The 15,908-nt window shown below is 36.6% G+C and overlaps 3 protein-coding genes across 3 annotated transcripts; all 3 read right to left on the reverse strand.

Moving 5' to 3' along the window:
• Nucleotides 1-3,699: 3,699 nt before the first annotated feature.
• Nucleotides 3,700-4,917, reverse strand: LOC125860307 (ornithine decarboxylase-like). The gene has a single exon (XM_049540236.1). It carries the CDS (start codon nt 4,915-4,917, stop codon nt 3,709-3,711), a length of 1,209 nt encoding a protein of 402 aa, XP_049396193.1. The 3' UTR covers nt 3,700-3,708.
• A 2,486-nt stretch (nt 4,918-7,403) lies between these two features.
• LOC125860308 (ornithine decarboxylase-like) lies at nt 7,404-8,594 on the reverse strand. The gene has a single exon (XM_049540238.1). The coding sequence runs from the start codon at nt 8,592-8,594 to the stop codon at nt 7,404-7,406; it is 1,191 nt and encodes a 396-aa protein (XP_049396195.1).
• A 2,971-nt stretch (nt 8,595-11,565) lies between these two features.
• On the reverse strand, nt 11,566-15,883 carry LOC125860306 (sucrose synthase 5-like). The gene is made up of 15 exons (XM_049540235.1): nt 15,695-15,883; nt 15,466-15,598; nt 15,221-15,375; nt 14,949-15,141; nt 14,754-14,872; nt 14,451-14,667; nt 14,268-14,363; nt 14,012-14,185; nt 13,803-13,919; nt 13,557-13,723; nt 13,244-13,468; nt 12,587-13,153; nt 12,368-12,506; nt 12,148-12,275; nt 11,566-11,900 (listed from the first exon to the last, which is right to left on the reverse strand). Exons 1-15 carry the CDS (start codon nt 15,772-15,774, stop codon nt 11,738-11,740), a joined length of 2,673 nt encoding a protein of 890 aa, XP_049396192.1. The 5' UTR covers nt 15,775-15,883; the 3' UTR covers nt 11,566-11,737.
• Nucleotides 15,884-15,908: the final 25 nt, after the last annotated feature.

Genomic DNA, 15,908 nt, shown 5'->3' on the forward strand with positions numbered 1-15,908 from the left:
TAAGCTCAAGTAAGCCCTTTAAGACTAGATCGCTAAGAGAATGAAAAGGAAGACTTAGAGAATTTGGAAGAAGGCTTTGTATTATGCTTGGAAGATTGCTTTACTCTTGAGTGATTGGATTCTTGGTTGGATGCCTTGCAAATGAATGGCACCACCTATTTATACTAACTCCTAGGGACTAAAGTACAATTTTAAATTACTTTCTAAGTCCCTAAACTTATTTATACTTTGGTCCCTCCCTAGAATCTTCTACTAATTCTAGGAAATTCTAAAGCTTTCCAAGAAAATATCTAGTCCCTCTTCTAGAATTCTCTACACATTCTAGAGAATTCTTTCTTGGAAACTATCTAGGACCTTCCATTGCCTTCTAAGTTATTCTAGAGAATTCTAGGGAATTTTCTAGCCTTCTTGAATAATCTAAAGGGTTCTAGAGTCTTCCGGAAACCTCTCCACAACTCTAGACCCTTCCGCCCCTATCCGGACGCCAAATTTAACTGTGATGTGGCGGGACGTGACACTCTCCCCCACCTATTGATGCGACGACCGCGTCGCATTGCTGCTACATCGTCATTCGAGCCTTGTGCGTGCGCGACCAATAGTCCATTGACTCGATTAAGACCCTTACGCAACGCCTTTAACGTCTTCCATATCGTTTCTAGCTCGGTCTTCTGGCCTACCTCCCTTCTAAGAGGCAAGTGCCTCGGCGGCTTCTTTGGCATCACGACATTGTTCTCTTTTGGCACCTTCTTTATGCATGGTGGCAAGGACCTTCTTGCACCATTGTCCTTCTTCGAACTTGCAATGGTGGCTCTAGACATCGACTCCTTCTTCTTAGGGTTTTTCTTAAGCTGCATGGCCGTTAGGCGGACTTGTCCTTCCGTCTTTGGCACCTTGATCATGGGCACCATACATGATCCTCCTTGCTCCATGACTAGAAGTCGTTGGAGGTAGGGATCGATCACCGCGTGGCACTGCTGGAAGAACTCCTGTCCAAGAATTATGTCAAAGAGATCTAAAGGAGCGACAGTGAAGTTGGCCTTACCTTGCCACTCGCCTAGCGTGATGCTCACTCCATGCGCGACTCCGTTCACAGGAATCGGGGGTGCATTGACCGTCCTGAGTTGGGCGTTGCTTGAACTGTAACTCAGCCCCAACCTCGTTGCTGCCTTTTTGGTCATGAGATTGACCTCTGCACCCGTGTCGACCAAAGCACAAGCGGGTTTTCCATTGATCTTAAGGTCGACATACTGCGCGCCGTATCCTCTTGGCTTCTCTGGCTGCTTCATGATGGCTCCGCATAGTCCTATCAAGCCCAACTGCGTCGTCCCTTCGCCTTGTCCTTGCTCCTGGGAGTCTTTCTCCTTCCGCTCTCGCAGGATGGCACCAAGGCTCTTCAGTTCAGGGCACCTTGCATAACCATGCGGCCCGCCGCATATGTAGCAGCCACCTTTGTTAGCAACCTCTAGCTTCCTCTCCGTGTTGCCATGATGTCCAGACTTCTTGCCTTCAGACTTATAGGTGTCATGTTTCTTGGGATGTGGCCGCTGCTCCTCGCCTTTGCCACGATCTCCCCCACCATGGTCATGACTACCTCTCATCTCTTCTCCTCTGGCTCTGTCGGGCTTCTCCTGCCTGAAGTCTGTCAAAGCTTCGGCCTGTGTGATGGCTTTATCTATGGTCCTGACTTGCCAACGTTCCAACTCCATCCTGGCCCAATTTTGCAGCCCATCCATGAAGTGGAACAATATATCATCATCCGTGAGGTTAGGAATCTGAAGTGTGAGGGTAGTGAACTCCTGCACATATGCGCGGATGCTACCCGTTTGCTTCAGCTCCCTAAACTTGCGTTTCGCCTCATAGATGACGTTGTTAGGGAAGAAGGCTTTCTTGAACTACTCCCGGAATTGCTCCCAGGTGTTGATGGTGCACGTCCCCTTCCCTATCTCGGCCTCTTTGCGCCTCCACCATAGCATGGCAATCTCCGAAAGATACAACACAACGGTGTTGATCTTACTCTCGTCGCTCTTCAGCCCGTTGCACTTGAAATAATTCTCCAAATGCCAAAGGAAATTCTCCACCTCTTGCGCGTCACGGACGCCTTTGAACATAGGTGGCTTGGGAGCCTCGACCCTGGACTCCCTGTCTTGATCAAGCGACGATGATCCTCCAACTGCCACACCTTCCTTGAGTGCTTTCATCTCGGCCTTCATGGTCTCAATCGTGCTCAACGCCTCCATGAGCCGACACTCCAAGGAAGTGATAGCCTCCTTCATCTCAAACTCGGCCAGCTGACGTCCCTCCAACTCCTTACGGATGTTTTCGGTCTCCTCAAGGGTGAAGTCCTCAAGAGTCTTAAACTTGCCATCAGTCACGTTCAAACGCCGGCCTAATATCTCCACGGCCTGCCTCGCCATTTCAACCCTTGCGACCCATTCTTCTCCAGCGGTGACGTCAATAGGCTCCTCGCCACGTTCATCGTCACTTGCTTCGGTGGTCGAAGGTGGATGAGATGTTAGCGCCTCGCTTGGTGTAGGTTCCAGCAGCATTTCCTTAGGACTCTTTTGGTGCTTCTTACCCTTTCGGGACTTCTTTCCACCATCCGGACGAATGTTGGTGGTGCTAGCGGCGTTTACGTCTCCTTCGGTCGCCATTCCCTTAGTGCAAACCTTTGCTCTGATACCACGTTGTCACGGACTTAGAGTCTTACTAAAGCTCCGTGCGGCACTTGACAACTTACTCACGAATCTTTCACGATCTTGTAAGCTCAAGTAAGCCCTTTAAGACTAGATCGCTAAGAGAATGAAAAGGAAGACTTAGAGAATTTGGAAGATTGCTTTACACTTGAGTGATTGGATTCTTGGTTGGATGCCTTGCAAATGAATGGCACCACCTATTTATACTAACTCCTATGGACTAAAGTACAATTTTAAATTACTTTCTAAGTCGCTAAACTTATTTATACTTTGGTCCCTCCCTAGAATCTTCTACTAATTCTAGGAAATTCTAAAGCTTTCCAAGAAAATATCTAGTCCCTCTTCTAGAATTCTCTACACATTCTAGAGAATTCTTTCTTGGAAACTATCTAGGATCTTCCATTGCCTTCTAAGTTATTCTAGAGAATTCTAGGGAATTTTCTAGCCTTCTTGAATAATCTAAAGGGTTCTAGAGTCTTCCGGAAACCTCTCCACAACTCTAGACCCTTCCGCCCCTATCCGGACGCCAAATTTAACTGTGATGTGGCGGGACGTGACACTTATCCCTTTATTAATACAATTGATCATGAGTACAACAATAGTATTAGCATTCAATTGAACTCGCACTTTGATTTTCCTTTTATTTCATTGACATTTTGAGAACTTGTTAATTAATTTTTCCATCATTCAACTATACGGTACAATTTCACCATATAGCATAAACGATGATTGAAGCAGAAACGCATAGGCAAATCCGATGTCTAGCTTGCTGCGCGATTTCTGTTGTTGATGTAGTAGTATCAACCTGCTTTTCTTCTTCTTTTTGTTCTGTTTTCTGAGGTGAAATTCTGTTTTGACATGTCCTTTTCTCACAATAATACAAATACAACAACTAATTACTGGAAACAAATTAAATGCACTATTTGATCATAGTATTCATGTAGAGAATTAAGAAAATAACAAGCATAGCTAGCTCCAAGTTCCAACTCTTTCTTTGTTCTGGACATATATAATTCTAGGTAGAATTGGTGCTAACAATATAGGTAGGTGTCGATAACATATCAAATCCATTAAACTTTGTTCCTCCACATTTTGAGTATGCACCCATGTTATAGAACACTATCAAATCATCCAATTCAAGCTCCGGCAATTTTATGTCCACAGCCACTGCATCAAGGGAGTCACAACTTGGTCCGTAAATCGTCGATTCGCCTATTTCACAACATTCTTTCATTGAAATTGGCTTAATACCCACAAAGCAACTGTTGTACAGTGTTGGCCTAAACGATCCATAAATCCCTTCGTCAATCCAATACTCTATTTTCTCACCTCTAACTCTTTTGCCAATCACATGTGTGACTAAAGTAAAAGCCGTTTCAGGAAAGAATCGCCCAGGCTCCGCGATTATTTTTAAATTAGGGTCGGGGAAAAAATCTTGGACTGCTTCATTTACTACACTAGCTATTTCCTCGAACAACGGGGTGGATCTAAACCCACCACCAATGTTTAAAATTTTCATTTTAGGAATTCCGAGATAATCAGCTACATCAAACACGGCCCTTGCATTGGCAATCGCCTCGCGATAAATGGTGGGATCTTGTGCTATAGATCCCACGTGAAATGAAACGCCTACAACTTTTAAACCAGCCACATTACAAGCGTAATGTAGGAGGGGTTCGATTTCTTCGGGCAGTGCTCCGAATTTTTTCCCAAGGGGGCGCAACGAGCCACTATCACTAGGGGCTTTGATTCGGAGCAATAAATGACACTGTGGGTGCCATTTTTTGATCTTGTCAACTTCGAGCTTAGAATCAAAAGTAGTGAAATTGACCCCGACAGCAGCTGCATGCTTGATGTGGGAAATAGCCTTGCACGGGTTAGCAAATATGATTTGATTTGGGCTAATTCCGAGACTTAAGACAGTGTCAATCTCGAGTAAGCTAGCACAATCAAAATTAGTACCCAAGTTGGCTAGTTTAGTAAGAAGTGCTGGTTCATTGTTGCATTTGACAGCATAAAAAGGTTTTACATTGGGAAAAGAATGGTTCCATTTGTCCATAAGCCTCTCAATTGTGGATAAATCGAGTATATAAAATGGTTGTCCAGCTTCATGCTTCTGATCAGTGGCAATTGAACGGATTAAATCCGTCATCGTCGTCCCATCTTTTGGTATTTTGGGCATGACATGATCATGAGTCTTAGCATGAGCTGTAGACAATAACATGATAATAGAAGAGAAAGGGTAGAGTAGTGTTTAATTTATTATCAATCTCGTTTATTTTATAGTTATAGAATGCCCAAAATCAGGTCACGCTTTTTGTAACAAAAAAATTGGAGGAACATTCTCGTGCTCTAGCCCGGCCACGTTTTCTCTCGAGTGCTTTTTAATTTGTATTATTATTTTAGAAACTAATTATTTTACTGGAATAAAGGCAAAATACATTTTGGCACTTTTTTTTAAAACTTCTCATATTGAAAGTATTTTAAAAGGTTAATGCCATTTTTTTCCAAATTTGGTTGTCTATATTATTGTCTTTACTGTAACAAGTATCTAATAGATAATATAATTATCAATTGTGTTCACTAATTATTTTTTTGTAAAAATGATAAGAAGATGCTTCCTTCCAGGCTTCCATGCAACTATTTCTTACATGTACAGATAGGGTGACAAAATCAAATTCAACTCGTTCAACTCAACCCAACTCATTTAGATTTGGGTTGGTTATTGACCCGTCCTTTTATTAGCTCAACTCATTAAAAATTGGGTTGAAATGTAACCCAAATTGATTATTGAGAAATCTTCTCAATTTTTTTTTTAGATTTTATATGTTATATATAGTTATAATAAGAAAAAATAATAATTTTATTAGGTAATAAAAGCTTATAAAATAACAAATAACGCTATTAAAACTTAATAAAAATTGGACGGATTGAGTTATATTTATAAAAAAAAGTGTTATATTATAAATATTTTTAAAAATAATTTTATATATTTCTTAAAGAAAAAGTTTTTAATAATGAATTATTATATTATATCTTTTAAATGATTTGATAATATTCTTATAAAATAGTGTTTAATAATGAACTGTTATATTATAAATATCATTAATTTGTTTTACCTAATATAGATGACTAATGTGAGTGATTGACTGCTAGGCTACTGCATGTCGAGTATCGCAGTGGTGCGAATAAGACCATCTCCAAGTATTTCTTATGTTGGGGTGTGGACTGTGGATATCTACTTCTATTTATTACAGGAAATGGATGCATGATTCATGATTTTTGTTCCTCGTGAATCATGATTTTTGCAACCTAATGTGTCGTATATTCTTTTTTATTGTATATATATATCGCAAAAAGAATATCAAACTTTTTTATTTAGAAACAATTTTTCTTTAAACTACTTATTTTATATTTAATGAGATGAGTTATAGTCACGTAAATGTTTGTAGTTCGTTTTAGATTATACAAGTTTCAAAAATATTTCATTCTTTTTTAAAATTTGTATCGTTCAGTCAAACATTGGCACATAAATAGGGATGAAGGGAGTAACTAGCAAAATTATTTGGCGAAACAAACACTTGTAATGCAGCTTGTTTGCAACAAATTTTAAAGTGACAGAAAATAAACTACAATCACAAATAAAATATGAAGTAACATGATTTTATTGATAAATAGTGCGGGTACAATTCTGTTCCTTCCTTGATTCTTCTATCATAAGATTTATCCATGATTCGAGGATCGTGTATTTCTCAAACTAGGATGATTTGAGTTTGATCTCGTTATGAATATTTTATGAATTTACGAAATGTTTGAGATGCCTTTTAAAGGGAATATAGTACCCTTTATATTAGCAATATGAATTGTGGTTTAGGGCTGAGTAACCTCCAAGAATCCTAATTGGATTTGGACACTCCTTGTAGAATCCAGCTCGAATTGAACACATCTTGTAGAGTCCTAAAATTTCAATGTCTACACGGCCACTTAACTATCAAAGTGAAAACATGTCATAGAATGTATAATGTAACCAAAATGCCTGGTAATTTTATTAATGGGAAAAGACTCAAATATGTTATTGAACATTCAGAAAAGTGTTAAAAATTGTTTGGAATGTAAAAAATAGTTTTGTAAAACCGGAGTTAAAAAAATGGCATGAATGGACATTTTCTTTAACATGAATGACATAAATGAGCGAAACTTTTAACGGATGGCATAGATAAACCTTTTCTGAAAGTTTGATGGCATATTTGAGCCTTATCCCTTTATTAATACAACTGATCACCAGTACAACAATAGTATTAACATTCAATTGAACTCGCACTTTGATGATTTTCCTTTTATTTCATTGACATTTTGAGAACTTGTTAATTAATTTTTCGATCATTCAACCATACGGTACAATTTCACCATAGCATAAACGATGATTGAATCAGAAACGCATAGGCAAATTCGATGCCTAGCTTGCTGCGCGATTTCTGTTGTTGATGAAGTTAGTAGTAGTATCAAACTGCTTTTCTTCTGCTTTTTGTTCTGTTTTCTGAGGTGAAATTCTGTTTTGACATGTCCTTTTCTCACAATAATACAAATACAACTTATTACTGGAAACAAATTAAATGCACTATTTGATCATAGTATTCATGTAGAGAATTAAGAAAATAACAAGCATACCTAGCTCCAAGTTCCAACTCTTTCTTTGTTCATGACATAATTTTAGGTAGAATTGGTGCTAACAAGATAGGTAGTTGTCGATAACATATCAAATCCATTGAACTTCGTTCCTGCACATTTTGAGTATGCTCCCATGTTATAGAACACTATCAAATCATCTAATTGAAGCTCAGGCAATTTTATGTCCACAGCCACTGCATCAAGGGAGTCACAACTTGGTCCGTAAATCGTCGATTCGCGTATTTCACAACATTCTTTCATTGAAATTGGCTTAATACCCACAAAGCAACTGTTGTACAGTGTTGGCCTAAACGATCCATAAATCCCTTCGTCAATCCAATACTCTATTTTCTCACCTCTTACTCTTTTTCCAATCACATGTGTGACTAAAGTAAAAGCCGTTTCAGGAAAGAATCGTCCAGGCTCCGCGATTATTTTTAAATTAGGATCGGGAAAATAATCTTGAACTGCTTCGTTTACTACACTAGCTATTTCCTCGAACAACGGGTTGGATCTAAACCCACCACCAATGTTTAAAATTTTCATTTTTGGAATTCCGAGATAATCAGCTACATCAAACACGGCTCTTGTATTGGCAATCGCCTCGCGATAAATGGTGGGATCTTGCGCTATAGATCCAACGTGAAATGACACGCCTACAACTTTTAAACCAGCCACATTACAAGCGTAATGCAGGAGAGGTTCAATTTCTTCGGGCAGTGCTCCGAATTTTTTGCCGAGGGGGCGCAAGGAGCCGCTGTCACTAGGGGCTTTGATTCGGAGCAACAAACGGCATTGTGGGTGCCATTTTTTGATCTTGTCAACTTCAAGCTTAGAATCAAAAGTAGTGAAATTGACCCCAACAGCGGCTGCATGTTTGATATGGGAAATAGCCTTACACGGATTAGCAAATATGATTTGATTTGGGCTAATTCCGAGATTTAAGACAGTGTCAATCTCGAGTAAGCTAGCACAATCAAAATTAGCGCCCAAGTTGGCTAGTTTAGTAAGAAGTGCTGGTTCATTGTTGCATTTGACAGCATAAAAAGGTTTTACATTGGGAAAAGAATGGTTCCATTTGTCCATAAGCCTCTCAACTGTGGATAAATCGAGTATATAAAATGGCTGGCCAGCTTCATGCTTTTCTGCTGCAATTGAACGGATTAAATTTGACATCTCATCTTTTGGTATATTGTGCACACGAGTAATTTTACCAAAATCTGTAGACATCATGATCAAGAAATATACTAATAGACGGTGAGAATGTGAAATAGCACTAAAAGCTAGTGTCTTTTAACTTATGAGATGAAAATATGGTTTCTACATCTCCTTTATATAGAATATCAATGTCTAGAGTATCTAATATTATATGTAATACTTGTATTATGAGCAACATTTAAAGAGCATATCACTTCACTGAAATCAATAAAATTGCACAACTCACGTGTATCTCATGGTGATTGATTCAATCGCACCTTAGTGTTATAATATTTATTTTTTTGGTCATGTTAGGTGATCAGATAGAGATTTTTCGTATATTTTAGAGACCAAATAATGATTTTGATACTCCCATTCTCCCTAATTATTTGTCCACTTTTAAATTGACACACTTATTAAGAAAACAATAATTGACACAGTGAGTTTATCATTTCACATCTATTAATTATGAAGTGGTTGAATTAAAAACATAAGATTTTCAAGAAGTTCTACATTTTTTTTCAAAGTAATTAATTGAGGGTATACTAGATAAATAATTATTGTCCTTTTTTGATTTGTCAAAATGAACAATTAATTAAGGACAACTAAAAAAAAGAAATAAGGACAAATAAGTAGAAACAAAGGGAGTACATTTGAATATACGAGATTTTCTTCTTTCGGAAGAGAATTAAATAAAGCATGTGCTTAATATTTTAAGCCCATATTGATTAAGCCTGACGTTCACACTCATTAGGGTGAGTGAGTAGTACAAGTAAATGCAAAACAATGAGTCTATTTCTCATTTAATCTTCTTTCCTTTTTAATCTGTTTTAATGATCATTTTCCTTTTTTATTCTATGTTTAAAATTATAAAATTTAAAAGTCTTTTTTATTTTCATGAACTATCAAAATATGTCGAACTAATTGAAACGATTGAAACAGACAGTATCAATCAAGACATCCAACTGCATTTTCTTCATTCATGTCTCATTAATATATATTTGCTGTCGGCATACTACAATATTGTTTTGGATCTTTTTTCTTGTCGTTGGAGTTGCGTGTTTTTTTTCGATCTTTTATACAAGAATTTTTGCTCTTTTTTTTTAAAAAAAAAAAATCGAATATGACAGAGTAGTATTTAATTTGATACTGTACGTATCTTTCTTTTTTTCTAAAAAACAAAAGGGAACATGTCCAGCTTGCTATATATGTATAACATATACAATATGAGTGGTTTCAGATATGTCATTCTTATAAAAAAGTGTGGAATGATGAATTATTATGATATAAATATATTTGAATGATTTTTTGTAATATTCACAAATAAATTGTTTGAGCTAACATCATTAGAGACAGATGAGTGATGTGAGTGATTGATCGACTGCTAGGCTACTGCATGTAGGGACGAGCATGCTACTGTATCGTAATGTATCAAAAAAATTGGTTCAATAATTTTGGATTTTTAAAAAAAAAAAATATTACTATATTATTATCCTATCAAATTAATTTTATATTTTTAAGTTCAGTTTCAATATTTTGAAATATGGTATTGGTTATGATAGTATGCTTCATTTTATCTTATATTTTTTTTAAAAGAACAAGTAATTTTATTTGTCAATCAATTATACAAAAAAGAGTACTAGTCAAAGTTTCAACGTCTAAAGAATAAATAAGTTTTGTGCTAATACCAATTTATAAATTTTTTAATTAGTATTATAATTTCAACGTCTAAATAATTAATTAATTTATAAATTTATTAATATTATAATACTCCACTATATATGAATTGTAATATATATTTTATATTTTGGAATGATATTTTATTTTATTTTTATAAATACTGAAAACTGAATATACATATGAAATGTCACAATACTAAGATCACGGTATCAAAAAAATGTATATCCATTTACCATGCTCAACCTGCCCCCGCCCCGCCCCCCCACGCCCACCCCACCCCACTATCTGCATGGGCAAGTATTTATTAAGTGGGGTTGTTATTTCTTGCTGAAGAAATGGAGGTATGAATTATGATTCATGATTTTTGTTCCTCGTGAATCATGATGAATTAATACCCTCTCCACTCATATGTACTTCTCAATAATTGACATACCTATTTTATTTTATTTTTACACTACTTATTAATTGATGTTTAAAATTAAATCTTAGAATATATTCATTTTGGAGAACAAGAAGTTATTCCCGTATCTCGATTTATATGAATCATTTTTTTTAGTCAGTCTAAAAGAGAATGACACATTTTTAGATTTAATAACAATTGAATTTTTAAATGTTCATTTTACTTAGAGGGTATTTGAATTGACTTAAAAGTTGGTTAAACCTACTTTTAATTCAGTTTTTTACTTTTGGAAGTGTTTGACAAATATGAAAGTAACTTAAAATAAGTCAAGAATGACTTAAAATAAGTTGGGGAGCTTTAAAAAAGTTAAAAACCAAAGTAGATCTCTACCTACTTTTTATTTTTGACTTAAAATCATTTCAGTTTGACTTTTTATTTTTTAATTTAAAAGCTACTCCATCTATCCAACAATACTTATCCACTATTAATTTTACACACTTCTTAAGAAACTATAAATAGAAGAGTAATTTTACTAATCACCCTTTGAATATAATAAATATAATGTCTTGAAAAATGTAATAGGAAATGACTATAATTAATGATATGGGTAAATTAGAAACTAAGTGTAAAATTACCCATTGATTTCATAAAGTGGACAAATATTGTTGGACATCCCAAAATAGTATAGTGGACAATTATTATTGGACGGAGGGAGTACTTTTTTTAAGTCATACAAACATGAAAAATCTCTTATTTTAGACCACAAATTTCAAAAAAAAAAAACTTTTTAAAACTCTGTATCAAATCAAACTATGTCAAAAGGCGAAGAGAGTCTATGTAACATCTTGCGAGTCAATAGACAATATTTTTACGTTATCAATATATAAATATAAGTTAAGCTTTTAAAAAAATGATATTCCCATCTGATCTAAGTGTAATGCAACCATAATGCCAGGTAATTTTTATTAATGTAATTGATCATCAGTACAAGAACACTGTTAACATTCAATTGAACCAGACATAGGCTAGAATTTTCTCACTTTGATGATTTTCCTTTTATTTCATTGACATTTTGAGAACTTGTTAATTAATTTTTCGATCATTCAATTATACGGTACAATTTCACCATAGCATAAACGATGATTGAAGCAGAAACACATAGGCAAATCCAATGGCTAGCTTGCTGCGCGATTTCTGTTCTTGATGTAGTTGTATCAACCTGCTTTTCTTCTTCTTTTTGTTCTGTTTTCTGAGGTGAAATTCTGTGTTGAACATAAGAATCAAGATAAGCATAATAATCAACTTTTTTTCCTTGTATTAAGAAAAACATGTAGGTAGCAGAGGCGGATCCAAGACTTAAACTTAATGTTGTCAGTCTTTAAAGCTCTTTGTTATTGAACACATTGTATTTTTGAGATCATGAGTTCAAAATTTAATGTTTTTGAAAGTTTAGCACTTTACACATAGATATATATGTTATTCATAGGTTGCATCGCGATGGGAACTTACGTAGGTAATGGCAGAAGTTTTCCTACAGCTGTTGGGACTGGAACTGGTAGTTTTGGTTCTTGAGATTGAGTAGCATCTGATGGAGCAACTGGCAAGGGCTCTTCGTATGGGATCGGAACGTTATTAGCCTGTGAAATTTCATAAGTAACATAGTCAATGTGTATATTTTTGGTTCCATTTTTGTGGATCTTAGTAAGTGTAATCAACATTTACAACTTACCAATTTCCTGAAGAGAGGATTGTAAAACATCTCAAAATATCTCTGTTTAGCCTGCTTTTGCCCCACGTTGAATTGTCTCCAGAATCCGTAGATTGATCCCATGTTCAACACTTTGTTAGCGTATATCTTCCATGTATAACTGCATCGAAGCAACAATTTTAAACATCATGGAGAAGACAGGATGAAAAGCATTTTTATCTTTAATTACTAGTTTATTACCATTCCTCAATGCGCTTGAGACCTCCTTCCGATATCCTGTTCCAATATATAGAATCAACCTTGCATTTCTCAAAGAAGTCAGCTATTTTATTGCTCGACTTGTCCCCATTGTAAGGATCAATATGGAAACCTGAGACTCCATCGACGATGATTTCTGCTGGTCCACCTTGATTTGTAGCAAATGTAGGCAATCCACAGTTCATTGCTTCAATAACGGTTAGTCCAAATGCTTCGTATAAAGCTGGTTGAACGAAAGCTCCCTTAGTGTCTGCGATAGTCCTATATAGCTCACTGTTTCTATATTTATCTGTTTGAGCTGCTATCCATCTCATTTGTCCCTTGAGATTGTATTTCTCAATCAATTCATGCATCTTCTTGATTTCAGCTGCCTCCTCTCGATCTTTTGATTTTGATGGATCGAAGAATCCACCAACAATAACAAGGTTTACCAGGTTCTGCAACTTCTTATTCTTTCCAAACCACTCAGTCAAGCCGGTTAGATTCTTCACTGTATCAAATCTCGCCATTGAAAATACAATCGGTCTTTTCCTGTCTGCAAGAAATCCACTGTTCCACAAAACATCTCCAATAAATTCCAAATATCCAGTATAAGCAATGGAATAGGCTTAGAATAGGAAAATGAGGCAATTAGCTTACATGTGCTCATTGTTTTCCTCATTACTGTAAAGTAATTCCTCAATAGCAGGACCAAATTTAACAAATCGTTTCTTTCTCTCAGTGAAGGGGAAATAGGTAGACTGCTCAGCCCCAGGAGCGGCAATGTTGAACTTTGGATCAAAAACATTGATACCTGAAACAACTCTGTAAAGCCCTGGCATTGTAAATGCTGTGTGGCTTTCATATTGTCCAGGCCTTGTCTCGCTGAAGTAGGAAAGTAGTGGCTTTTAGTGCTGGTCAATGCAGTATAATCGTTAAGTTATCTAAAAATACCGAAAGAGATGGTGCTAACCTTCCAGCAATTTCTTGATATGTGCTGGTGATGATAAAATCAGCAGCATTCATTGCCAATAAATCAGCAGTAAATTGGCAAGAAAAGTGGTACTTGGGATCAAATTCCTTCAACTTGACATCGGAATCTTCATACTTTGTTTTCTCTAATGCATGAGCAATGGTACCCTAAAGTTTTATCATTTTGTAAGATCTTTCCATTTAATCATCAAGAAAATAATGCAGCAAAAGTGATCAATTGTGGAACCTGAGTAACTCCAAGCTTGTTGGCCAATAGAGATGCCACTAAGTTTCCATCAGTGTAGTTTCCAATTATGAGGTCTGGTTTACCTTCCATGAGCTCAAGTATCTTAGCGGTAGCATCCTGGTGAGATAATATGTGACAACTCAAACTGGTTAGCTTAAAATACAGAATAAAACGTATGGATAGGTGAAAAGTTCTTCTAGCACACTTGCCTTGGCATAGTTCTCCAAGTAAGGATAGATATCAAACCGAGAAACCCATTGGCGAAGAACGCCCTTCTCTGTCCTGAATGGGATTCTCAGGATGTGTGAATGGGATGAGTTTAGTATAGGCTCCATTTCCTGATTGCATGTTGTCCCTCGAGCATCTGGTATGAGGCGAGTGACCTGCATACATCATGGAAGCAAGAATCAATGATCTCGATCATCTTAATCTCCTCACTGATCTTCAAAACTTTGCATAACTTACCACAAGAATCTTGGGCTTCATGTGTAAGCCTTGCTGCTTGATTCTTCGTAACATTTCCTCCTCTAAAGCTCTTACTTGATCCAGAATATAAACAACCTGTTAAATACAAATGTGATGTCAACAATGCAAGTGTCGCTAAATGTACTTGAGGGGAAAGGAGATCAATTGTTGTGTAATGTAGACCTGGCCTCCAGTATCGGGTAAACCAAGAACATCTGCTTGACCAAAGTAACCATGAATGGAGAAGATAACAATGTTGAATGTAGTAGGAAGCCTGCTGAAAAAGGATTCCATATTTATGGGATCCGCAGCTTGGAGTATCTCAGAAGCCAGTCTCATTGTCTCTCTTACTCTTCCGGCACTGTCTCCCCATCCTTTCTCAAATCCCCATTCTTTGAGCCTAGATTTTTCATAAACATAAAGAATCAAAAGACAGCATATTCATGGTAAATCGCGTATCATAATGGAAGCATATGAGAAGCTTACTTATGCTCAAAGTTCTTATACGGTGTGTCTTTGGAGAACGAAGATACAAAAACTTCAGCTACTATCAGTGCTGCTTGAAGCTTAGAGACACTATTCAGATTCTCATTGATCATTAGATTCTGCAAAGTTTCAATATTTACATCTCATTATATCATTCCTCAAGAGGAAAGAAAGTTTAATTTTTGATTTTCATACCTCTCCTTGATGACTAAGAGCTAGTAAGTAATCAAGCAAAGGTTGAGCTTCCTCTGGCTTTCCACCTAGCTTTGAAGACATAACTTTTGAGACGAAGTTAAGCCCATTTCCGACAGAAGAAGAAAGGGCTAACCGAGGATGAGAGTAGTCAAAAGCACCAAAATCTACTTCCAGTGCATTATCATCCTTTGCCCTGATTATACATTCAACCATCAAACATAATCTTGAATGTTACAAAAGTGTGTCTTTACAATGATACAATCTCCCCTTACCATTCCTCATCAAAGATCATTTCTTTGAATTTGAGATATTCCTTGGGTGAAATAGCTTCCACAGAGAGATTGTCCGCGTTAACTTTGACATAATCCCAGCAACCAGGATTGTGCCTTACTGCAAAAGCAACATAAGGTGGCACAATAGCTGCCTCCTGAAAATTTCAAAGAAAATCATTAAGCCTTGCAGTCAATCTTTGATTTTGTTTTTTTTTCCTCAGTTATGTTTGGTAAATGGTGCTGACCTGTGTGGAACTCAGAGTTTGTCCAAGTGAACCCTCCAAGACCTTGGTTCTTTCTGCCTTGTCTTCAATAGTATTTTCTATTTCTTCCATTAAATTTTTCAACTTCATCAGCCTACTTCCCGTAGCAATGAACCTTTCACATCCAATAATGAAGCAAAAAAACAACAAACTAGTTAGCATTTGGAATAAACGTGTAGAGTGGAGAAAAAGGAACAAGAAAGGTGTTCACCTAGCGAAACATCTCTTCATATGATATCGGCTTTGTTTCAAAGCATCAGGCATGCTATCAGCAACTGGTGTAGTAGCCATTATGATTACGAGTTCAACGAAGAAAGTAGGTTGAAACTTGCTGTGAGGGTCCTTGATGCTTTGTCTTGTTACAAATGATGGTTGCAAAATGCTTTATATAAGGAAAGGTTGAATGAAAGGAGAAAGTAAGACGC

This window comes from Solanum stenotomum, chromosome 3 (genome assembly GCF_019186545.1).
Source record: "Solanum stenotomum isolate F172 chromosome 3, ASM1918654v1, whole genome shotgun sequence".
Classification (NCBI taxonomy): domain Eukaryota; kingdom Viridiplantae; phylum Streptophyta; class Magnoliopsida; order Solanales; family Solanaceae; genus Solanum; species Solanum stenotomum.

Bases quoted from the DNA above. Each gene is read 5' to 3' on its own strand.
- LOC125860307 (XM_049540236.1), bottom strand. From the start codon at position 4,917: ATGTTATTGTCTACAGCTCATGCTAAGACTCATGATCATGTCATGCCC.
- LOC125860308 (XM_049540238.1), bottom strand. From the start codon at position 8,594: ATGATGTCTACAGATTTTGGTAAAATTACTCGTGTGCACAATATACCA.
- LOC125860306 (XM_049540235.1), bottom strand. From the start codon at position 15,774: ATGGCTACTACACCAGTTGCTGATAGCATGCCTGATGCTTTGAAACAA. The intron at 13,724-13,802 runs GTTCCACAATTG...ATAAAACTTTAG, and splicing joins ACAAGCTTGGAGTTACTCAG to GGTACCATTGCTCATGCATT. The intron at 11,901-12,147 runs GTAAGTTCCCAT...TGTTCAACACAG, and splicing joins AAACTTCTGCCATTACCTAC to AATTTCACCTCAGAAAACAG.